The following is a 24,821-nucleotide window of genomic DNA, read 5'->3' on the forward strand; positions in this document are numbered from 1 at the left end:
ATGAGGGTAATGTAGATGGAAGGTACCTCAAGAAGTTCTAACAAATCTTTGTACTAGAAGGGAAAAACAGACTTACAAGATTAAATAAATAGGTCCTCAAAAGACACTCATTGAAAGGCGATCCACACTTGGAACATCAGAGCTGGGACTTGAACTTGTCTTTCCTGTGAAAGTCAAACTCCAGGCTCTGACAAAATTCCAGGCTCTAACACTTTCCTGTAGAGCTCACGCCCACATGGCACCTCCTTTGCATGTAACCCTTTCAGGGTCTTTAGAAGGAGCAGTGATTAGCAGACAGCACTGCACTGGTAACAGTGGCATTGTAAGCATCAGAAAGGGAAACACTACATAAGTATACTATGATTTGGGAGAAGGGAGTGTTAACTTCTAACTTCTCCTGTTGCTCTTCCTCCTCCTCCGTCGCATCCTTTGGCAGATGCACTGTGTTCAATATGAAAATTCAGCCAAAGGGAAGTTTGACCCTGAAGACCCCAGAGGGCTTCCCCCGTTCCTTCACTGTGGAATCTGCAGCTAGGCACTGCTACCCTAGAAATCTGGGACATGTCGTTGCCCTATCATGAACAATTTCTTGAATGGAAGCAGCACAGGATAACTGCATTGTCAGCACAACCTGAGGCTGCTGGCTGTTGGCATCAGTAATTCTTCCTTAAAAATAAAATTTCTCTGCTCATTTCCACCCTCAAAGTTGCAGAGAACAGTTGGAAATAGTCTACACATCTTGAATTTTAGAGCTGGAAGGACTCTAAAGAGAAGTGCTTTCAATGTTTTTGACTATGATCCCTAGTAAGGAATACATTTACATTATGACGCAGTGCACATACATATGCACACACACGTTCTACCTAACATACGTTCTAGTTCATATGTGTTTTATTTATTCTATTTCATATTTTAATGTTGGTTTTGACCTGTTAAATTGGTTTCTTCACTGCTACAGAGATAACAGAGCTCAGACTGAGGAAATGACTCATCCAAAGTCACAGAGCAAGTAGCCGTAGAGCACAGCAAATTCCAAGGCCAGGAGGACCGAAATAGATGGAGCGGAGGTGGCTGGAGAAGAGGGAATGAAAGGTGGTGAGGTTCGTAGGGCCCAAGCATGACGCTCTCTGGGTCCTAACACACACATATTCACCCACACAAACTACACAAGCTATGGGAGACAGGGGAGGAATTCAAATGGGCAGCTAACCTACAAAGTCTGTGCTTTCAGCTTTTGTGGTAGAGCACTGAAGATGCAATGGGGGTGCAGGGCAGGGGAGATGCTGTACCTCTGTACCTTCTCTTCTTCTTTGTAACAGTATCTTCCAGTCCTTGCACCCATTCTCATCTGATGTGAGGATCTCATCCCTGGGTTTCCTGCCTTCCCAGGACATCCCTGCAGTTCTCTGATACCAACCCTGGTCACCTACAAACTCATTTGAATGATCCCTCTAATATCAGAATTCACAGGTCTATGCTCCCCTGACTCTGATGACCTCCATTCTTCCTTTATCACCTGAGTCAAAGCCTTGCCTTAAATCTGCCAGTGTGGAAACTGTTTTCAGATCTTATCCTGTAGAATTGCCCATATTCATTTCCAATTTCATTTTTGAAATTAAGTAGTGAACATCTTGAGATTCTACTCCTAAATATTTCATCCTGCATCTCCTAAGAATTAGGGCATCTTCTTACATAACCACATACTATTATCACACCAAGGAAAATTAACAATAGTTTTGTATTTATATCCAAGCTTAATTGCCAGTCCAGGTAAAATTTCCTTATCTCCAAAAGCTTTTAGAGCTTTTTTTTAAAAACCAAGATCCAATCAAGTTTCACTCATCACATTTGGTTAAGCCAGTTAAATAAGAATAGTTCTTCAAACTTTAGTATGTTTGTTTCATGACATTGACTTTTAGAAGAATGCAAGCCAAAGTTCAATAGAAAAACCTACACTGCATTTTTCTGATAGTTTTCTTGTGATATTTACTTACCCCCCATACCCCCGCCGCCCGCCATTTTTTCCTGTAAACTGAAAGTTGTTTCTAAAGGCTGGATTGGAATTAAACATTTTTGAGAGGGATACTTTCATAGGCGATTTGTATTTCATACCACTTTAATCAGGAGACACAGAATGCCAGATTATTCAACAACAGTGACACTAAATACATCACTTAGCTAATGTGATGACTCACAGGTCCTTCCAGTGTAAAGCTGAGGGGATTCCCTTGAAAATCTTCTTGGTAGGATCTGGGTAAGCTGTTCCACAGCAACCTTGTATGTAATGATATAAAGATCAGTTGATATTTATTTAATTACATATATCATTTAATTGACAGTTGCAAAATGGTGATTTTCTAAATTATAATTTCTTGTTTGTTTATTTGCACGCATAACTCAGTAAACAAGAGCTTTCCCATACCTGTTGGGGATGAATTAAAGTTCCTTTCCAAAAAGAACAGAGCCTCTCTTTGCTAACTTTCAGAGTAAAAAGTTGCTATATTCACTTTCAATGGTGACAAATTAGTTTCTTTTCTTTCTCTCCTGCTTTGAACAGTCCTATGGGCTTTTATTTATTCAATTTTTATTTACTTATTCAATTCTTAATTGATTTTTTTTTGAGAAAGAGAGAGGGAGAGAGGGAGAGGAGAGAGGAAGAGAGAGAGAGACATCGATTTGTTTTTCCACTTATTTATGCATTCATTGATTGCTTCTTGTATGTGCCCTGAATGGGAATTGAACCTTCAACCTTGGTGCATCAGGATGACACTATAACCAACTGAGCTACCTGTCCAGGGCCTTTATTTTTATATATTCACTTTTTTTTTTTATAACCAGTTGCAGTCATTTTTGGTGTCCAATAGCCCCACATTTGGCTATCAGGAGCTCCTTCAAGCTGGCTGGCTCCTGTGTCCTTTGAGATGTACTCTTCATTCTCTGAGCTCTTCCTTGTTTTTGGCCCATGAAAAAGTCCTAGGCTTCCCTTGTAACATCTACGCCCCTAATTGGGTATCGGCCATTTCTCCAAGGAGACTTGGGACCTTTTATTGGAGGATAGTATTTAAAAATCGAGATCTTCAAACTGAATGAGCTCATTGCCATTAGAGTATCATTGCCTCTAAGCTCTTCAGTAGCTAAAGCTAAGAAATTTACTTATTTAAATCATGAGTTTATATATTTCCAATTCATATTTAATATTAAAGTTTTCCTTAACTTTTTTATTTTATATTTGTATCTCTTTTCTCTGACACAGAAAATCTCAGTTCCTAAGGTCAATATCACATTTACTTATTTGACTATATATATATATATATATATAAAAATTAGACTATGTCTATATATATAATTTAAAATTGAAATACCAGATAATTACTTGGTGAATTTTATATGTGGGAGAGGGATTTTGTTGTTCTTAGAATAAATTTAATTAAAGATGAACAGGAAGAGCACTGTGTTCCAAAGTCACTTGAAAGAACTAATTTTTCTGTATGTCACCCAGTAATTCGTTACAGTTTCATTTCAAATTTGGTTTACTTTTATTTTTCTTTGTGATTAAATTTTATTTTTGAATAGGTAAAACATGTCTGAGTATTTATGTGACCCAAATCAAAACTCTATAAAAACATACTCAGAGAAATCGATTATAGTCATGCATATCCCCTCCACCCTGCCCCTCTTCCTCCCCAACCACCTGACTTCTACAGGTAACCAATTATTTCACCTCTGCTAATTTGATGTTTTATATCTGAATGTGTGATTTCTTCCTGCCTATTACACAAAAGAAAGCAAACTAGATTCGCTGCTCTGTGCTTTTTTCCCCCTCAATAACAACAGTAACCATCATATATCCCTGGGAGTCACGTATGTATGTGTCATCCTCATTCTTCTTTGTCACTGCATATTTTATTTAGCAGTGCTATATTGTTGTTGTTCTTCAGTTCGAAACAAGCAGTTTCGTTTACATACTCTTACTGGTGGCTTGTTGTGCCTTTGTTTATGCTCTTCTGGCCCCCTCAGGCATTTGAGGTTTTGACCTCTGCTAAGGCTTCCCAGCTGGGTGGAGGCAGAGAACACCAGGTACAGTTGATTTCCAGAGGACTCATCACGTCAGGCTGCCTGCCTTTGGTGGAGATGAGGGCAAACAAGTACTGAACTGCTGCTCTTTTCCCTCGGATCTAGTCCCTGGGCTTCTTCCTGTTTAGATGGAGAGTTAGGGAGTGATGAATGAGGGCAGGGGTGTGGCTTTAACACAGCTTGGTTTTAACTTCTCCTTCTATTCCCTTGCCCTTGTCTAGGCACACGTGGGAATGATATCCTTCCTGTGCTAATTTAGAGGCATTTACAAAAAAGGAACATGGGATTTTACTAACATTCAGAAATCATTCCATTTAGTTGAAGAAAGATTTTATTGTACACTGAAGCTAAGCTTCCATTTTCAAAAATAAGTGTTTCAGCCCTGACTGGTGTGGCTCAGTTTCTTGGGCGCTGACCCACAAAGTGAGAGGTTGAGGGTTGGATTCCTGATCAGAGCACATGCCTGGGTTGCAGGTTTGGTCCCCGGTCAGGGCATGAATACGAGGCAACCAATCGATGTTTCTCATTCACATCGATCTTTCTCTTCCTCTCTTTCTCCCTTCCTTCCCTTCTCTCCAAAAATAAGTAAAAGCTCAAAAAAAAGTTTTAGATTTCTAAGAACAGCTTTAAATATAGTGTGGGTGAGTCCTCCATATGATGACTTTCTGCCCCTGCTCATCTTCAAAGCTCATGACATACATCCTCTGGTTTTCTTTTTCTGATATGTGTCATTCATCAATCTCGCTGGAGCCAGACTTGCCTTTTTTGAGATGATAAATAAATGTTCTTTCCTGCTGGGTAATTCTTTAGCACAGCTACTTGTTCAAAGTTCATTTCTTAAGTTATTTGTCCTACTTCTGTCCTACTCTTTTTCTGACCTCTATGCCAGTGGTACAGCAAAAAGAAACTAATGCGATGAGGTGTGCCTACCGTCTAATTCACCCATGCTAGGTGCCCGTCTGGATTAGGTGATAAACACACCTTATTGCATGTCCCTGGCATTCCCTGCCTCCACCCGGCTGTGAATTACTTATGCATTAGCACATGCAGAATAAATTAACCTAACTCTGAATATATTACCCATTAGTCCTTGGAGGATAATTGTCTCCAGGAATCTGGAGAGTCCTGTGTAAGAGTCGACATCCTTTTTAGACTTGAAGTCAGGAATAAGGTGAAACAGGGATAATTTCCTGGCCTAAAGGAAGGGGACGGGGTCATAAGCAAGACAAGAAACATGTAGGGAAAAGAAGAAAGAAGGGAAAAAGTGGGGAAGAAGAAGAGAATGGGAGCAAGGGAGAGGAATAGGGGTGTTGCAGGAAAAGAATGGAAAGGGTCTAAACCATATCACAGACATAGGTCTAGTGGGAAAAACTCTTCCCTGAGGGTTGGAAGCCATGTTTTCCAGTTCCATATCTTCTGCATGTGGTGCTATCCAGGGAATCTGAGGAATGCGGTTGTAAATCAAACACTTTGGGAAACACGGTGCCTCTTTTTCCTAGCAACTAATATTTATGAGTGCTTAACATGTATCGTTAGTTTATTCAAGCATTTGACAAGAATTATGTCATTTAATTCTCACCCAAAGCCCATGAATTCGGTTGTATTATTATCTCCATTTTACTGATGTGGAAACTGAGGCACAGATGCTACATAATTTACCCGAGGTCACATTAAGCAAACAACTGTAGCATCACTGTTGCCACTCACTGCCCCCACCGTCCTCCTTGCTAGCTGAACCCCGGTACTTTGGGTTGCCAATCCGCCTCCCCTCCCCTCTATTCCCAGGGGATGAATGATAACAGACCTGAACCCATCTTGGCTCTCACATTCTCCTTCATAATATACATTTTCAGCTTCCTTTGCAGGTGGCCCTGTGACCCAGTTTTGACCAATGTGGCTTAAAGGAGAAGTGTGCTAGACTAGAGGGCTTCTGGGAAAGCTTTTCTTCTATGATAAAGAGAAAATCTATTTTCTGCTTGCCTCTTTTCTTCCTACTTGGATGCTAGTATGAAGATGCTGTACTTGCGGCTGTGGCAGCCACCTTGCCACCATGAGGTGACAAGGCCCAGAAAGAACTTCATTATGCTAAGGATGGCAGAATGGAAAGTGGGAAGTGCCCTGGGCTTTGCGGGCATTATTGGACTGCTACAGCACACCTGGATTGACCTCCCTGCACTCTTCTTACATGAAATAATCAAATGTCATTACGACTGCTAGAAATTTGTCAGATTTAGCCAAACTTGCAGCTGCATTTATATCAACTGATACAGATATGAAGTGGATTTTGGACAGACTGTCTTTGTTTTAGGCTGACATGTTGCTATTCAGTACTGCAGAATTGTCTCCTCGAGCACCACACATCCTTAACGGTGACTCCAGTATGCAGTTGTTACTTTTAACCAAGGAAGAAATGCAAGATGTAGCAAATTGCAGGAAAATGGGTACTGATGAGATTTTAACTAAAATACTATTCTATTTATATCTAAAACAGAAAAAATAATGATACAAATTGTATGTAAACTTTAGGTCACACTACAAAGGCTCCTTTCAAGGGACTCATTCATATTCCATGTCTCTCTGCATGGTTCTCACACAACCACTCACTCGCTGATTTTGTATTTCCACTCAGGACTTGAGTTTGTGCTAAAATGGTCTCGTCCCACCCCTCAAAACACTCTCTGTTTAGTTAACCTTCATATTCCCAGAATCTAGCAGAATGCCAAGTGCCTAGCACAAACTGGGTAAATGCTTGTGGTATGAAATTAAAATTGCACAACACCCCCTCTATTGAACAGCTATCAAAGTCACAGGCTTCTGAGGAATTGAAGCACATAAAGCTTTTCTGGTCTTGAGAGATTATTTCTTATTAATTATTGCAAATTTAAATAAATGCAAATTGCTGATTAGAGAAAGTTTGATAAGTTACTGATATGCAGGTGTTCAACAAATAAATTGAACTGAATGGATTGAGCTTTTCAAAGCTACATGTTCTGGACAAATGTAAATCCCAGTTAAGGTAAAATGAGGCATTTCACTACATTGTTTTGGGGGCAATAAGAATTTAATGAACTTTTTAAATATGCCTGGTTTACAACCAGGCATCAGTTAACACTGGAAGGACTAGAATTCCACTATTAAATACTTTATTTTGTGATATCTGTGCCAGTTCATGGCTTCTGAGTACAGTAAGTTGCATATATAAGGAAGTCTTGCTCCCTGATATCAGTGTTAAATGGAATTCCACTTAGTGCAAAACTGCTGCCCTTCTCAAAAGATTCTGTTTAAATCCAGAGGTTCTTGTTGCAGAGAAGACCAAAGTACTGTAGAGTGATACCCACAGTTTAAGTTGCCTCTCAATGGGCTGGATAGAGATGGATGTGAAGAACTGAGGGAATGAACTGGCAATGATGTTAAAAGTGCTCTATATTTTTCCTTATCCTTTCATTTTACTTTTAGAAAAGAGCTGAGGAATTTGAAGGTAAAGACCTTTACAAAATCGTTATTTTCTAAAACATTATGGTTCAAGGTATTAAAAAGTACTTAAAAGCAAATGTTCATAATTTCCATTCAGTAGGTCCTTCAAAATTTTAGGAAACAACAATAAAAATTAATGCTACAACAATAACACTTTATGTTTATTTAACCTGACTTCCATATTCTCTAATTGTAGCTATGTATAAACATTTTCTTATATATCCTCTGTTGTAATTACTCTAAATGGTCTTTATGCTTAGCATAATGAGAAATTATAATGAGAAAACTCATTAGCAATGCATTCATGAGAAATCAAAATGTTTCAGACTTCAACAATAATCTAAATGTAAATTTTTGTTTATTATAACATGGTAATCATTTATAAAGTAGTAACCCAATAACCAAAATATTGTAGGGTATTAGAAGTTCCCCTAACTTATGTTGCCTAGAACTGTTTAAGCTATATCAACTTTATTTATTCATTCATATGGTGTTTTTCCCATTACCATTTATCCCCATACCCTTTTCCACCTCCCCTAAATCCACTCCCCCACTCAATCACCACACCATTGTCCGTGTCCATGAGTTCTTTTTTTTTTTCTTTTTTGCTCAGCCCCTCCAATCCCAGCCCGCCCCTCCCCCCAGAGCTATCAGCCTGCTCTCTATCTATGAGTCTGTCTCTACTAAGCAATATCAACTTTGAACCTTTATTTCGTTATGGCCTTATCATCTCCTGACCTACGATGCCATCTTGTTGGGGGTGGGGGGATTATATATATATATCTCTTGAAAAAAAAATCCAGTTGATTAGGAGAGTCCTGCAAGATTAACAAAAAAGTCAAAAAAACAAAAATCTAGTCTTTTTGTCTTTTCCTTCAAGCACTTAGCATATTCTTGTTCAATTTTCATCCTCCCAATTAGCTGTAATCTCCATGAAGGAAGGGACTATGTTTGATGCACCGCTGGATCCTGAGCATCTGGACCAGCATCTGGCACGGGGTGAATGAATACAGCTGTAAGAAAGGAACTGCACACAAGGTTTTCAGGGTGTCGTCTGGTTACCAGCACATCTCAAAGCCTCATTGTTACAGTTCTAAGATGGTGCTTGTGCTATTCTCTCCTCTCATACCCTTTTTCAGTCTCTAGGGGGAATAAGCATTGGGGAAATAGAAGTGTTTTCTCCTATCAGAAAGGATGGGGAACCCTTTTGACTGGGTTGAGTGTGAACGGATTCAACACTAAGTCCTGAATGCTGGTTTCAAGCCTAATTCCTTGCTTTATGATTTGCCTCCAGGCCTTTAACATGAGTGTGCAAAGTTCCATCCGATTCAGGGATTGGTTAATATGATTCCTGTTAATCAGGGATTTTATTTTATTAAAAATAGACAGGAGGGGCCTGATGAAGGAACATAAAAGCAGTGGATGAATTCTCATAAGAAATTCAAGCTACATTATTTTACTTTATTGCTGCTTCATTTCACTAATAACTCATTTTTTCCCCTTAAATATGGCCTCTAAACTTCATTAACATCAAAAACTTTTTGTTAAGTACTTTAACTGAACATGGCACTGTACAAAGAGGTTTACACAACCAGATCCTCGTTATTTAGAAAGTTAAAATCACAGACATGAAACAAATATTTATACGGTTTATATGCTCTATGCAAATGAAGTACATCCCTGATGTACTTTGTATGATTAATACTTACTGAGGCCGAAGTAAGTCCCAGGCACTGGGTGAGAAAGCACTTTACATTCACCTTCTCCAGTAAGCTCAGCAACAAGAATGAGGAAGGTGAGGTATCAGCAAGTTAAGTAAACTGTCTAAGGAAGGTCATACAGCTGTGACATTAATCCAGGTCTGCCTAGGAGGCCCTCTTCCTTAATGACTCTGACCTGCCACTGCCCTTTGGCTTATAACCTCCTCACCCACCAATCTGTCACCCACTAACAGCCAAATGTGACAACTCAGCTTTCAGAGGAGCGACTGCCTGGAGCGGGGCAGGGATTGTGATACACACAGTGTGGTGATTGAAGTCCCTTAAATGCTTGGGGAGCCAGAGAGTATTAGATTAAGTGCTGTTAAGAACAGGGCAGCTCTGACAGAACAGAATTATCAATCAGGTTCAATTCTGTTTTACAAATAAAATCTGGACAGTTGATATTCCAAATGGCTTAAAAGAGCTCCTTATTTAATCTGTAGCTAAACCTTAATGAACAATATTCATGTTCCCTGATTCCCCTTCAAACTTCTGTCTTTGCTTGTCCTCACATAGTACTCCTCAACTTCTCATTAGAAGACTACGTCATTGCCCTAATAGCCTCAGTGGCTATCAGTCTTCAAGCCACTGCAGTCTGGCTTCTGCCCCCACCCTTCTGCGGCAAGTGCTCTCACTAAGTCCAGCGATGATAATCACCCACATCATAATAACCCCTGGTACTTCCTGTGGACTCGCTGTGCGCCAAACACTGCTCGGTTCTTTATTTACACTGGAGGGAGAAACATCAAGAACCAGGACTTGCAGATGGTTTCGGCCTAATTGGCTTAATTTTTTAAAAAATTAAGTCTACATTGAAAAATGAAAATATTTCAGACAAATATCCGATTTTTTGTGATGTTCTGTCCAGTTTGCTACAGTCCTCATAGATAATACATGCGCACTTGGACCTTCCTCACCTCCCTCATTCATGTCTTCTGCTCAACCCCTATAAGAGTATGATTTACTATCCATGCTTTACGTGGATATTCTGGTCAGGAGTGTATGATGGCTGGGAAAATATCTGCTTAAAAAGCTCAAGATTAAAGACTGGGGATATTAAACAGCAACGCAAGGGCAGGAACTGTAGCAGACCTGGGTTCTTGGAAGCTGAGACATGGAAGTCAGACAGCCACCGGCCTCCTTCCTAGTGTCTCTGCTTTTACTCCTTAGCGGCTCCATTCTCCTCTTGTCACAGACTGACTTTCTCTTCTTATTCTTCATTTCAGTTCCCTCATTGTCTCATACTTGCTCAACACGTCTCATACCCACCCTCAGGCCCCTCACAGCATCTTCCTTTATATTCCTACTTCTAATTGCCTTAGCCTTTTGATTTCCCAACTATAAACTCCTGAGAGAGGACAAACATGTATTTTCAAGTTTGGTCATATATGTTACAAATAACTTCCAAGCTGTACTAGGTCACCCTGGGGGAAATGCACAGATGTGGCGCAAACATCTGTAACATAGTGAGCTGGGAGTATCCTTCACAGGGGCTGTAGGGTGATGGACACTATAAGGCATAACTTAAGTAAATATCCTAAGCATAATTAATCCTTATAACAAAGTTGAGTGATAGTCATTATCTTCACTCATTTTGTAGACTTGAAAACTGAGGCTTAGAGAGGTGATAAAACTTGCCCAAGTTATTAAGTGGAAAAGCTGGAATTGATCTCCGGCTGCCTAACAAACAAACTCAAATCCACCATTTTCATTATCATCTTTCCGAACTTCCAGGTTGAGTAACATTCTTGCTGACTCTTGGTTTTGTACTTTTCGGACTGCTCCTCCACTCTTAAATTCCTTGGTCTTCCAATTCTTAAAAGTAGGAGTTCTCCAAGGGACTCCTCATGGCTCCTCCTTGTCTCTTTCTGTACTTTCTTCTTCTTTTTTTAAAATCAATCTTTACTTTTTTAAAAATTTATTTATTTATATATTTTATTGTTCCAATGTACTTTCTTCTCAGGCAAATTCATTGGCTGTTACAGATCTGGATACAGTGAGACACTACCACTTTTTAACATGGGGTTCTTGAACACCCCCTATCCCATTCCACAAGGAACTTGTGGACAGAATTCAGGGAGTTCATGACCTTGAATAAGAAAAAAAAATAACATCTTTATATTTTTTCTAAACTCTAACCAAAATTTCCTTCAATTATGAGTATAGGCAATAAACCACTGTTATAGCAGCAAACATTTGTGACTTTGTTACCAATAGAAATGACAGAATTTTAATCTTTTCATGGTGGTTACTTGACCCACTACTAAATCATGATAATGCATTACTAAAGAAGTATATATATTACCATATCAAAAACTGTTTTGGAAAAATAAGTAGTTTCCTTTGTAATCTTGACCCCTTTGTTTTCCACAATTAGAAACTTCTGTTTTTTTTTGAGAAAGGGTCCAGAGACTTCACCAAACTGCTGAAGGTTGAGAAGCCCTGCTTTAAAACACTTCGTCTGTTAACTAACCTTATTATGGTTATTATTTCACAGTATATATATATCAAATCACCACACTGCACACCTCAAATTTACACAATCTTATATATCCATTATATCTCAATAAAGCATCCATTATATCTCAATAAAGCTAACAAAAACAAAAACAAAAACCCACTCCAATGGTCTATCATGGCCTTTGAAGGAGATCAAGTGTTAGGCAGTGCAGGAGCAACAGCCCTAAAACCTAATGATCTACTCCATTTTCTGCGTCCTGTCTTTAAGTTTCAGCACCCTGCTTTATCTGCAGCCTTTACTTGTCAGATGGGCATCTAATCCTGTGAGTAGCATGATACCCTGGTGTTGATCTTGGACCTCTAGCTTGCATCCCAGATTGCATTCTACTCTTGGTCACGCTTTCACCTTGTGTACTAACTCTGGGTCTCAGCTCCACACTGGCCTTGGAGGTTTCCTGGACTGCTAACACTCTGTCCTGCACACAAGCTCTAGAGAGAAATTTTTTCACACAGGGTGGAAAAAACATAGCTAATTATTACTAGAGTAATTCTTATAGTATAGCTCTGATCATATTCCTCTGTTCGGCAGATTTGAGGTAGCTTAAGTAAGAGGAGGAATTTATGACATAGATAACACGGATAGTATTAACAGGCCTCAAGAGCAGCAATATAGAAATAGGTTGAACCATAAATGGGGATTCACAAACTTTTTCTGTAAAGGGCCGGGCAGTAAATGTATTAGGCTTTGCAGGCTATATGGTTCCTGTCATTCTACCATAGACAATATGAAAAGGAATGTGTTCCAATAAAACTTTATTTACAGAACAGACAACCAGCTAGAATTGACACAGAGGTGTTAGAACCCTGGGCTGAGGAATGGCCAGAACACTCTGAAACTCATCTCTGTCACCCTCCACATGTCTGCATTGTTGTTCTTTTCCTATTGACTAGCTTCTATAACTTCCGTGGTTGGTTCTCATGTTGCAACATGGCTTCTGAAACCTCTGAGCTTCCAGGTCACAAGTTAAAGTTCAAATTCTTTCCTAGTCTCTCTTTCCCAGTATTAATTCCAAATCCTTAGGGTAGGAATGTAGCCTTGCTGGGGTCACATGCTCACTCCTAGACCAGTCAGTCATGGACAAGGGTCTGTATCTTGATGTCTGAAAAGAGTTTGGGGGCACCATTATCACTACAACCTCTTGGATGAGAGAGGACAAACACATTCCAGAAAAGGGCAAGGAACTGGGCAGACAACCCAGGAGAGTTCCTTGCTATATTCATTCAAATCTCTTTTGTCAGCCCTGTTTCCTCTAAGTCCCCTCACTTCCCTTTCTGAAGCAAAACCAACTCCTGCCTATTCTCGCATACACTGCTTGGTCTCACCCTGCACTCTCCCCTTATCTGCCAGCAGAAATTTGACTCACCTTTAAAGGCTCCTCTAAAGGTCACCCTTCCCTCTCCATTGGTATAGTGTTTTGTTTTGTTTTTTTTCTCTATTTCTGTACTTTTTTTTTTTTTTTTTTTTTTTTTTGCATACAAGAGGTGCTCTGCTGATGGAGAAAATGACTTATTCATCTTTTCATCCATTCTCATACTTTCCAGAGAATAGGCTCTGGTTCCTATTTGTTGATATTAACCATATCTTCAAAGCTGTATACTTTCAAACTGCAGAAAATGCTGCTTTTTATAAAGTTGTATTTATACAGGAAATAAGTATCTATCTTCAAGAAAATTATTTTAAATTTTATAGACATACATTTCCACATTTATGGTAGCCAAACTGAAGTGGATTTGAAGAGAGAGTAAATTCAGCTAAACATATTTAAAACTGTTGAATACTAAAAAGAAATAAAGTCCCATTAAGATTGATCTTCTGTTATTATACTTAATTAAAAAGGAATACTACAGAAATGACTTAAGTCACTCAGGAAAGGTTATAAATTTAAAATACTCAAAATCGCTTTAAAACACAAATGGTCCAAACCGTTTAGTATTTGTGCAAGAAATTTTCCAAGACAGCTCACCACCTCATTTCTTTGCTTCTAGAATTATTAATTAACATTGTTCCCAGAACTCTGAAAAGCTCCCCTGCTGAAAGGAAGAAAATACAGTGCTGCAGGGAAAACGGCTTCATTTCCACTAAACTGCGACAGGCTTGCGCTTTTGTTAAACAGGAGCACTTGCTAAAGAACTATTCCTAAACTATCAGTAACTACATAAAAGCTTTTTATTTAACGGCATCCTCCAGGGAGACTGCGCTGGAATGTGCAGCAGGTCTGAAAAAGGCACAGAATTGGCTCAACTGTAAATATTAGGTGCACAGAGCAAAGCCATTGTGTTAGGGTAGGGGGTGGGGCGGGTGGGGTCCTGATTCCCAATGTTGATAGTAGGATTCTAATTTCGCTTGGTATTTATTTTTTCTACTACAATTACAGTTTTGCTAAGAAAAATAAAATATCGGTTTTGCTCTCATTTGGGTTTCTAATTTTCAGTGTCTGCAGAAAAAGAAAACCTCTCATTTATCTAAAAGAATCACCTTTCTGCAATCTCCAGAGTCACTGGGAAAACAGTCGCGCCCAGCCGCACTGACCCCGCCGCCGCCGCCGCCACCGCCGCCGCCGCCACCGCCTCCTGAGAGCCCAGCCCACCCCATCCCGAAGGCCGCAGGTCGCTGTAGCTTGCCCCACCTTGATAGCCCTGGGTGGGGATGCTCCAAACCAGCAAACCACAACATAGAACCTAAGCTTGGACTTTGAACCAAGCCTTTTTGCCTAGTTTTCTTTTTCCTCGTCACTCTGTCATCATCGCCACTCCTTGTCAGGCCCTTTTCCCCTCCTGGGGTTCCCTTCCAGCCACCTGCAGGCGGACGGGATTGACGTGCAATAAACCTGAAAAAACTCAGTCCACCAGCCACCCCAGGGAAAGACCGAAACTACAACTCCCATCATGCCCCGCCCCCATTTCCCTCCTCCCTCTCCACCTCCTCCTCCACTGCCTCGGCTGGCGGCGGAGAGGCGCTGAGGTTTTTTATCTGCAGACCGGGAGGGAGGGATCTAGATCCCGTTGATCTTACCCGAAGGGAGCGCTCTACCCAGTGGCGCCCGCGGTTCTCAGCCGAATTTTGCCTCCGCGTCCGCGCCAGCCCAGAGCCCAAGGGGGCAGACGGTGCGTCCCGGCACTGCAAGAGGATGGTCATCCGCGTGTTCATCGCCTCCTCTTCGGGCTTCGTGGCGGTGAGCGTGGCGGGGACCTGTAGCGGGCTGAGGTCGGGTTAGCCGGGATGGGGGCACCGGTACGGATCCTGCGGGAGGCGCGCGGGACTCGCCCCTGCGCGTCTCTGCGCGCAGCACGTCAGTCCGGCCGTGCTAGCCGGCGCCCGCCAGGTGATCCATTCACACTTGGACAATGAAAAGGGCGGGAGCAAGGTGGGTGGGGGACCCCAGGCTCGCCCCACGCTCACCCTGCACCAGCAGAGACGGGGACAGCGCGGGGAGCCCCCAGCTCCGGTTGTATGGCTCGGAAATTTGGAGAAGGGGTGGTCCAAGAGCGTCTGGGTCCTGCTTCCCTTGGTGTGGATTACTCCTGATTTTGGACTTTAAGCCTGGTTAAGTTTAGTACGGGAGCTTTTTCGGCTGCTTGGTTTGCTATCCTAGCTCTTGAATGAAACAAGTTTGAGCAGGAATTGCTCTCTACGCGCCTTTTCCCACCAAGTATATTTCTTTAGTGTTATACCTGCGCAAAGAAAACTGTAAACCTGGTTTTTCCTGTTGTGCCTGGAATTTTTTCCCCTTGAATACTGTAAATATGTTTACATCTTTATGTAAATGTGTGTTTGGATTCTTCCCCTGTACTGCTGTGGTCAATTTCATCTCAGGGATATATAAATGGTGGTCTCTTTAGTTATTGTAAGCTATTTAGTTTCGTCGATATTCTTAAATATTTTTAGGAAGAAGAGAAGTTAGATGTAAGACTAAGGAAAATTCCGTACTACACTTGATAGCCCAATGAGTAAGACATGTAGCAATGTTTTACATGATTATTAAGATTTGGTTTGCTTAGCTAAGAGTTAAACTATGGACTTAAGAGGCTCTTTGGCGAGGTATATAAAACATATATAAGTACATCAAAAAGTGCAGTATTGGTTGCTTAAAGTTTGACCTGGCCAGTTGACTCCCCAGCAGCTCAACCCAGTTGTCCCAAAATTTGTTTGTTAAACAGGTGGGATGGAGGATGGAATAAAATATTGTTTGCAAATCCTTATAAGCCACTGAGTCTTTTTATTTAAAGAGATATCAACACTGTAGTACCAAAAAAAAAAAAAAAAAAAAAAAGGACTCTTTTTTACATTAGGAACAATAGGTGGGAAATGCCAACTTATCTTTATATGCAGGCATGCTCTGGTCCCCAAACTCCTGATAGTTTTGGTGTTTCTAGTTGTTTGTGGTTGCTTAGTCATACCTGCCTTTTATAGATTTCTCCACTGAAGCTACCCTTCGTGTATTTGGAAACCCATACTGTTTTGTGGATAGAGTTTTTCAAATGCACCCCTTCATAAGAATGCTACAAAGCTTTTGGTTTCACCATCAACTAGCATGCTTCAATAATTGTTCCAATAGCATTTTATTGATTGTGCAAGGGATGCTTTAAAGTATTAAGAAGCCTAGGCTATACTGGATGAGTCAACGTCAAAGCTTGAGGTAATTGCTTGTCTTATCCTGTCAATAGATAGTATATCAAGATAGCTCTGGAACCCTGCATCTCTATTTCCTCAATTCCATTAACAAATATTTATTGCCAGCATGCTATGTACCTTATTAACTTTAATGTTGTTTTGCATATGAAGCTAGACTTAAGAGATCTAAGTATTTTTTTATTTAAGTTTTTTTTATCCTTACCTGAGGAAATGCTTATTGATTTTAGAAAGAGGGGAAGAAAGGGAGAAAAGGGAGAGAAACATTGATGCAAGAGAGAAACATTGATTGGTTGCCTTTTGTACATGCCCCCGACTGGGAACTGAACCCACAAACCAGACATGTGTCTTGGCCTGGAATCAAACCAGTGACCCTTTGGCCTGTAAGACAATGCCCAACCAACTGAGCCGTGTGGGCAACGGGGGAAGACCTAAGTTTGAATGCAGTCTCTAACTAGCGGTGTAAGCTTGGACAAGGTGCTCCCTCTGCCTGAGCCTTTTTTCTGTAGAATGTAGAGTTGTGTGACAAATAACTCAGAATTGCACTCTAGCTTTCAAATGCTTTGACGGCGTCAGTGGGTAAATGTGAATAAACCCTTGCAACAGCTTCTTTTAATACAGCAATATATGTATAAGCCTTAAAGTGAATTTATGTTTTCTTTGGTGTTTTACTGCGGTGTCTCAGGTCCCCTCATGGCCCTGTGTTCTGACATGATTTGATTTGAGCTGGAAGACAGACTCTGTTATCACATATGTACAGCCCATAAACACTCATTATCTGCTTAATGGACTCAGTCTTTTCAAGTCTCAGTTAATCCTCAGCCATAGAGTCTCTCCAATTGTAGTATTTCCTATATCCATACACAGTTTTTCTGTAATTATGTAATATTGATACTTTTGGCAATGATAACTTTATGCTCATGTACAAGAATAATGATTTCCAAGAGGTAATGAAGTTGTTTAAGTCAACTGTTGGGCTGGGAGGCTAATAGGGCTTATAGCATTAAGCTATATTAAGCTTTGATGGCATAGCTGTGAAGTTTTCCTTCCAGCAGTGTTGTGTTGACCATTGGCACTGTTTTATTTGGTGACCAACCGTGACTAGAAAGTGCATGGGAGAACAAATAATTTGATTTCTGAGTCAGTTTGATTTTAGCTGAAGTTTATTAAACCTCAAGGGAAGAATATGACTAGAATTAGACTTAGCTAAGTAAGTCCCAGGAATTTCTAGAAAGATGCTCTGCCCCAATCAGCAATAGATTCAAATATTCTATTTAGAGAAAATGCTCATATCTTGTTCTGATTTCCCCGAACTCTCTGGCTTCAACGTATAACAGTGGTAGTTGAAATAATTAACACCTAAGGGTGATTGCCCTTTTATCCTGCTTGGCTCCAGGTAAAATCTGCTTTTACTAGGAAATAAAAGCAATTCCACATTATTATGATAATGGATATCTGAAAAATCAGATTTTTTATGCACCTGATAACGTTGCTGTCCTTCTTGTTGCGGTGAAGGACGTTTTATTTCAGTCTTAGGACAATAATGTATTTGGCTTATCCTGGTTGCATACCTAAAGGGGGAGGTCTTGGTAACTTTATGCTGGAAATATATTAATATGAATTTTTAATTTAAAAACATTGAAATCTGTCAGCTATTTCATTCACTCCTTATTTAATTCATTCAATAAGTGTTTTCTAAGGGTTGCTTCTTGCCTAGCACTGTCCTTGGTCTTCTGGGGAAGTAGAGGAGAATAAAGGGGGTGGTCTGTGTCCTCAAGGAATTCTTGTGGGGACCAGGTGGGGAGATAAGATAGGAAAGGTAAAACCATGGTAATAGAGTACAGCCCAAGGACATATGCCTCTTTCAGGAACATTCTTACCAGAGATAGAAATAATATAGGCAGCAGAGGGATACATTGCAGGATGTCAGATAAGGAGGAAATGTGCCAGAAATCATGAAATATGCATGTGGGAGCCTTAGGCAGATGGCAGAGAGAGGGATTGAGTTAGATTTGGAGCCTGGGAGTCAGTGCATAAAGCCCTCCTTCTTCAGGCTGGAAAGGGAGGAGCTTTGGGTGGGAGACAGCAGGCAGCAGAGGTCCCTGTGGACCCCTTTTGAGGTCAGCGTAGACTCTGTCCTTGAAAGAAGCCCATGATAACACACAAACTCCGTGTAGTCAGTGTCTCCGAGATGTCTTCCGTATCTGCAGCTTGCATGATCTCTGGAACCTTTTCCCCCAGAGAACAGGTACCCTCTGACAGGGAGGGACTGCTGGCGTGTGATTTCAGAAAAATGCACCTGCCCTCTCTTCCCCCCCCCCCCCCAGCAGAAGTATTGACTAAAATTTTTCAAAAAAGAAATAAAGTCTTTTACTCTTTGTTAAAGTTCATGGGCTCAGTTTTTAGAGCAGGAAGAAAACAAATTTTTAGTGAAGTCCAACCACCTAATTTCACAAGAAGGAAATTTGGACAAAGAGATTCAGTGGCTTTCCCTGAGGTCATTTATGTCAGCCAGTGCAGAGCTGAGGGTTAAATGGAAGCCAGGTCTCCTGACTCTTGAATGTATTCATTCATGTGTTCATTCGGCAATGCGTTCATTCACACATGGATTAATTCTTGCACTCATCAATCATTGAAAACCTACTAAGTACCAGGATCTGTGTTAGGTGCTGTTAGGTGTTAGGTGTGGTATATGTGATGGTCAGAAGAACAGATTTAATCTCTGCCCTTGTCGCACAAATCATGGCTGACTCTCTACAGCTCAAAGACTTGAGATGTAAACTGTTTAACCAAGGAGAATGGGGGACTCGCTGCCTTGGGGGATGTTTCCATGGGCAATATGAAATGAGCTAGACAGCAAGTATATCCCTGGATGTGGGTTATGCTTCACTGGGAACAAAAGTTACAGAGAAATTGGAAGCAAAGTTGGAAAAAATGGAGCTTTGCCCAGGGTGGCAAGTACCGTATTTTGCTGTATATAATGTGCACCCATGTTTTTGTGTGCATTATACCCATGTATAATGTGCATCCTTACTTTTCCCTCAAAAATTTGGGCAAAAATGTGTGCATTATATGGGGCAAAATACAGTACATTTCAAGTACAGTAGCATGGTGGAAGGACACATAGAAACGATATTCAGAGATGTCTTGCTCTTTGCCACTGTAGAAGGCATACCCAGCTGCTCTGTATGACTTATAACTGTTTTAAACATGCAGTGATCAGTTAAGCAATTGCATCTCCACAGAATGTATTTAGTGAAGCTCCATTGTGTGAGGAAGCAATCAAAAAGAGTTCAAGGCAGTCAAAGTCAGGATGTGATTTTGTAGAACAGACCAGGCATTAATTCCTAAGTAATTGTAATGCAAGAAGGTGTTAGAAAAGGTAAGACTGGGCTTCCAAGCATCTTTAACTCATTTTATCATCAGTCATATGGCCAGGGTTTGATAGTTATTCCCATTTTACTCTTTAGTTGAAGAGATTGAAGTTAACCTACCTGATGAGATCATGCACAGTAGATGGCGGGACCATGAGTCACACTCTGGTGGGCAGGTGGCTCCAAAGCTTCTGGAGTAGTTCTCACCGTGGGCACTGTGGCACCCGAGGTGAATGATAGTACCAGGGCTCCTCGACATCCTGCAGTGCTCTGGACAGTCCCCCAGGAGAACTGCCCCGTGCAAAGTGCCAGTGGTATCCCTGAGGAGGAATCATGCCAAAGCGGAGGGTGTGGAGTGAGGTGCAGGAAGAGGTGGGAGCATACACGAAATGGGCAGAAGCAGAAATATGTTGGGACGCAAGGAAAAGGATGTGATTGTAAGAGAAGGTCAGGCTGGGAAGGACTGTGTGTTAGTTTCCTAAGGGCTACCATTAACAAAGTACCAAAAACCGGGAGGGTGGGGCTTAAACAACAGAAACTTGTCTCACTGTTCCGGGAGCTTGAAGTAAACATCAAGGTGTCAGCAGGGTTGCTTCCTCCTGAGAGCTGTTGGAGAGACTCCTGTTCCCTGCGACTCCCCTGTCTTGTGTTGGTGTGCTGGCCGTTTTGGGGGTTCCTTGGCTTGTAGGCTTATCACCGTGCTATTTACCCTCATGTTCATATGGTGTTCATGGTGTGTGTGTGTGTGTGTGTGTGTGTGTGTGTCTGTATCCAAATTTCCCCTTTCCATAAGGACACAGTCATATTGAATTAGAGCCCACCCTAATGACCTCATCTTAACTTAATCATCTGCCAAGACCCTATTTCCAAATAAAGCCACATTCATAATTGCCAGAGATTGGGACTTCAACATCTTTTGGGGACATGATTGTTCCTATAATAGCATTAATATAAGGGTTGAAATAGAAGGATTAATTGATGGAATTTCCCCCTTTAATTGAAAAGACTTTGCGCAAATGTCTTGAATCTTAAAGGCAGCAGCTGAATGTAATTATATGGAATTATAGTCAATGTACAAGGCCTGTTGCTAGGAGGGGAGATTTATCAATATCCCAAATGAACATCTCACCTCAGTTTTTCTAGTTCATTTTAGTATTCCCCAAATTTGATATTTTTATTCTACAATAATAGTTTAAACTTGTAAATATAAATATAATCAAGGTCATGGGCTCCTTTATGAAATTAGGGGCTTTTTACCCATTTGTTTTAGGACACTTTCAATAAACATCTATTTGAGGAAATGAAGTTTTTTTTAAAATTTTTTATTTTTAAATCATGTTTATTTTATTACAGGTGTCTCAGTTTTTCCCCCTTTGCCCTCCTCCACCCTCCCATTCTGCCCCCCTCTCCCACAGTCATTCCCACTCTGCTGTCCATGTCCACGGGTCATTCACACATGTTCTTTGTCTAGTCCCTTCCCCTTCTTTCCACCATTGTCCTCCTTCCCCATCCCCTCTGGTCGCTTTCAGTCTGCTCCACGTTTTCTTGCCCGTGGTTTATTTTGTTCATTAGTTTATTTTTTTGAAGAGATTCCACTTATAGGTGAGATCATGTCGTGTTTGTCTTTTACCGACTGGCTTATTTCACTTAGCATAATATTCTCCAGTTCTATCCATGTTGTCGCAAAAGGTAGGAGTTCTTTCTTTCTTTTCTTTTTTTCCTTTCTTTCTTTGCATATTGATTTTATTTTTTCATTTTTTAATGTCAAAATCTATTATAAAATATTAAAAAATTTAAATCCATTATAAAGTCTCAGCAATTAAAACAACATGACACAAGCACAAATATAATCAAGTAGATCAATGAAATAAAATGAGCTTTCTAGAAACAAATGTACATATCTGTCTAACAATGTAATATATTATTAAATTGATATTTCAAATCAATGGAGAGGTAAGTCTTATTCAACAAATAAAGTGCATGGACCACTATTACTTGAAATAAAACAAATACAGAGCCCTGTTTTACACTTTATACAAAAAATATTCAGGTGAGTTAAAAATCAATATGTAAAATCTAAGGAGTTTTAGGAGAAAATACAAAATAATGTTTTTCTTACCATGAAGTAAAGTATTCAAACCCAGAAGCTATAAAGTAAAATATTAACAATATGACTATATTAAACATTTAAGACTGTACAGTAATATACATAAGAAAAGTTAAAGGACAAGTAATAAAGTAGGAAAGTATTTACAACACATCTAAAAAAGGGTTAATGGGTTTTTTTTAGGGAAAATATTCTACAAGCATTTAATCAAAAACTGGATAAAGGATACCAAAAAGTCATTTAAGGCTTTTTAAAAATAATAGAAATAGGCAAGAAATATACAAAAAAAGGTTTAGTTTCAACAAATAGTTAAGTTAGTGTTATTTTTTTTTTATGTTTGATTGTTTTTTCCTAAACTCTAAAGAAGAAATCAATCTAGGAAAAGCACTTAATTGAATGTTTCCCTTTTGGACTCCTGACAGCTTTGCTGTAGTACCGAGCGCTGAACTAGACGCTGGTAGACTGGAGCCCCCCTCTACCTACAAACCCAGGTACTTTTAGGCTGGTGCAGCCCCTGGGAAACTCTAGAGCAATATAGTCGGTCCCCTGGATCTGGTTCCCTCTGCAGTTGATCTTAGCCACAAGGCTGAGAAATGATGGTTCTGAATCTCTGTTGCCATTGGCAGTTTATTTATTCCTGAGAGGGCCTGAGTATTTTGGGCTGGCCCAGTATCTGGCAGAACCCCAAACAGGGTTTCCTGGGACTGACCCTGGAAAGTGGAAAAACAGGGCATGTGTACATCAGGGTGTGTCTGTCTTGTTGTGGAACCTTTGTGGGCCCTCTGCCAATACTGCTTCAGAGCTCCAAGAGCTGGAAGTGGAACGTTGGCTGTGACTGAGGGCAGAGGGTTCTAAGTATTACAGGGTGTGTTTTCCATTTCATACTGGTAATGGCCCAGATCAGGAAATGCCTTTCTGTCAGCTTCCATCTAGTGGCTTTGGGAGAGGAGGGCTCAGTGTAAGAGAGACCCAGTTAGGTAACTCGCTTGACAAGTCAGTTGAGATATTTGGTAAATGCATATAGAGTTAAAGTAAGCAGCTCTTGCTGCATCCTAATCCAATATTAAAACAAAAACAAAGCAAAACTAAACTCAAAGTAACAACAACAAAAACACAGCTTTTGAGTGTAGTTTGTTTTCCTTCTGTGGGTTGTATGAGGAGTGCAGGTGTAGTCTTCTTCATTCATGACATTCCCACGCGGATTGAAGTTTCCTGGTTTTCTCTTTGGTTATTATATTCATTGGGGCCGTTCCTTTGAATGGGAATTGGCCATTTCTCTAAGCCTGGATCACCAGGTGGTAGGAGTTTTAGGTTGTACTGTCCTTTTATGATAAACTACTGTTTAGGCAAAGTAGGTGTTTGGGTTGAATATCTGCTGATATATTTAATTCTGGAGTCACTTTATGTTAAACCCAGTGTAGTCTTCTGTCCCATCTATAGATTATCTACCATTGGAGGATAGGGTTCCCTCATGTTAAGGCAGGGACTGAGTCCAAATCCTAGCTCTGCCATTGATGAGGGATGTGACCTTAGGCAAGCAGCCTTGGCTTCTTCATTTGTAAATGGTACTTTCTGTACAGGATTATCATGAGCATTGAATGAATGAAGTATTCCCCACAAGCTGTTTAGCAGAGTGCCAGGTACATAGTAAATACTTAGTGTATGTTATCTATTATTTCTATTACATCAGCAGCAGCAATAGTAGTAATAGCAGTAATAAAAATAAAAATTATAACATTGGATCATGTAAGATCATTAATCATCAAAATATTATGTACAGTATATAGTACTTACTAAGCTGAGGATACATGCTGGTATAATTTTTGGAGAGTTTTTAGTAACTTTAAGTGTAAAGAGTTCTCAACTGAAATTTGAATGAATAACATTACAATTTGAGGTCATTCTCCATACAAACTACTTAATTAGAGTTCTGTAATTTTTGAACATTTTATGGTTATATAGCATGTTGTACACGAGTCACTGAACCGTATTTATTCACTGCCTATGAAGTGCTTACTAGCATGCACATGGGCACCAATTCTTTGCTGTTCATAGTACATGATTTTAGAGTTCTGGCTTGATTTAAAGCTTCCTAACCTTGGCAAGCAGATTTCATCCCAAATGACAGCTCTGACTGATGGTGGCTGCCTGGAGAGCTGGGAGAGGGGTTTTGGAGCCTTGTCTGGGAAACAAGCAGTGATTGACTGTTGGTGTCTTCTCTGGCACCAGAGGAAGGAGGGCTCGGGCTTCTGCTGCAGATCTGCCAGCCCTGTCTTAGACTCTGTGCAGTTGGACTCTGTCTTTCAGATTTATGTACCTGAATGTAGACTATTTTGAGTCTGCGACAGAACTATGAGACAACAAGCTGAATGAATGGATAATATAGTCTGCAAATGTCTCGCTCCAAATTTGGGGGTGAGGGTGGTGGAAAAGGGCCAGGATCTCTGTGTCTAATAAAAATGAGGGATGCTTCCCAGCAAAGACAGTGATTATCGTGACTGTGAAACTGAATGCTGAATCTTAATGTTTGTGACATGTAGGTGGGGTGCTTTCAAACCTGGCAGATGGCAGGTGGATGGGTGGTAAATGAGGTAACGGGGGCTTTGTGGGAAGAGGTGGTGGAGACAGGAGAGGGAAGAAGATGCTGGAACAGGTTGACTCTAGGATATGCCTGTCCACCATGCTGAGCCTCTGGGCGTTGAAAGATCAGGTTCAGGTGAACGAGTGTTTACTTGTGCCCAGCGATGTGACAGGATTTTTCCTGCAGGTTATTTAAACCTTACAATGACCCTACAGACTGCTTTATTGTACCTCTTTTCCAGATGAGAATATTAAGGTACAAGGTAGTTAAGTAACATTAGGATTATTCAGCTCACTGAATC

General features: G+C 40.5%; 1 protein-coding gene across 1 annotated transcript in view; it reads left to right on the forward strand.

Annotated features, from left to right (window-relative positions):
• Positions 1-235: 235 nt before the first annotated feature.
• Positions 236-24,821, forward strand: part of SH3BGRL2 (SH3 domain binding glutamate rich protein like 2) — a 76,660-nt gene continuing 52,074 nt past the window's right edge. Inside the window, exons 1-4 of the mRNA XM_054568630.1 lie at positions 236-322; positions 6,383-6,515; positions 14,322-14,469; positions 14,671-15,001. Coding sequence (XP_054424605.1) covers positions 236-322; positions 6,383-6,515; positions 14,322-14,469; positions 14,671-15,001 — 699 coding nt within the window. The remainder of the gene's footprint in view (positions 323-6,382; positions 6,516-14,321; positions 14,470-14,670; positions 15,002-24,821) is intronic.

This window comes from Pteronotus mesoamericanus, unplaced genomic scaffold, assembly GCF_021234165.1.
Source record: "Pteronotus mesoamericanus isolate MK-2021 breed Mesoamerican mustached bat unplaced genomic scaffold, CSHL_Meso_final contig_20, whole genome shotgun sequence".
Lineage (NCBI taxonomy): Eukaryota > Metazoa > Chordata > Mammalia > Chiroptera > Mormoopidae > Pteronotus > Pteronotus mesoamericanus.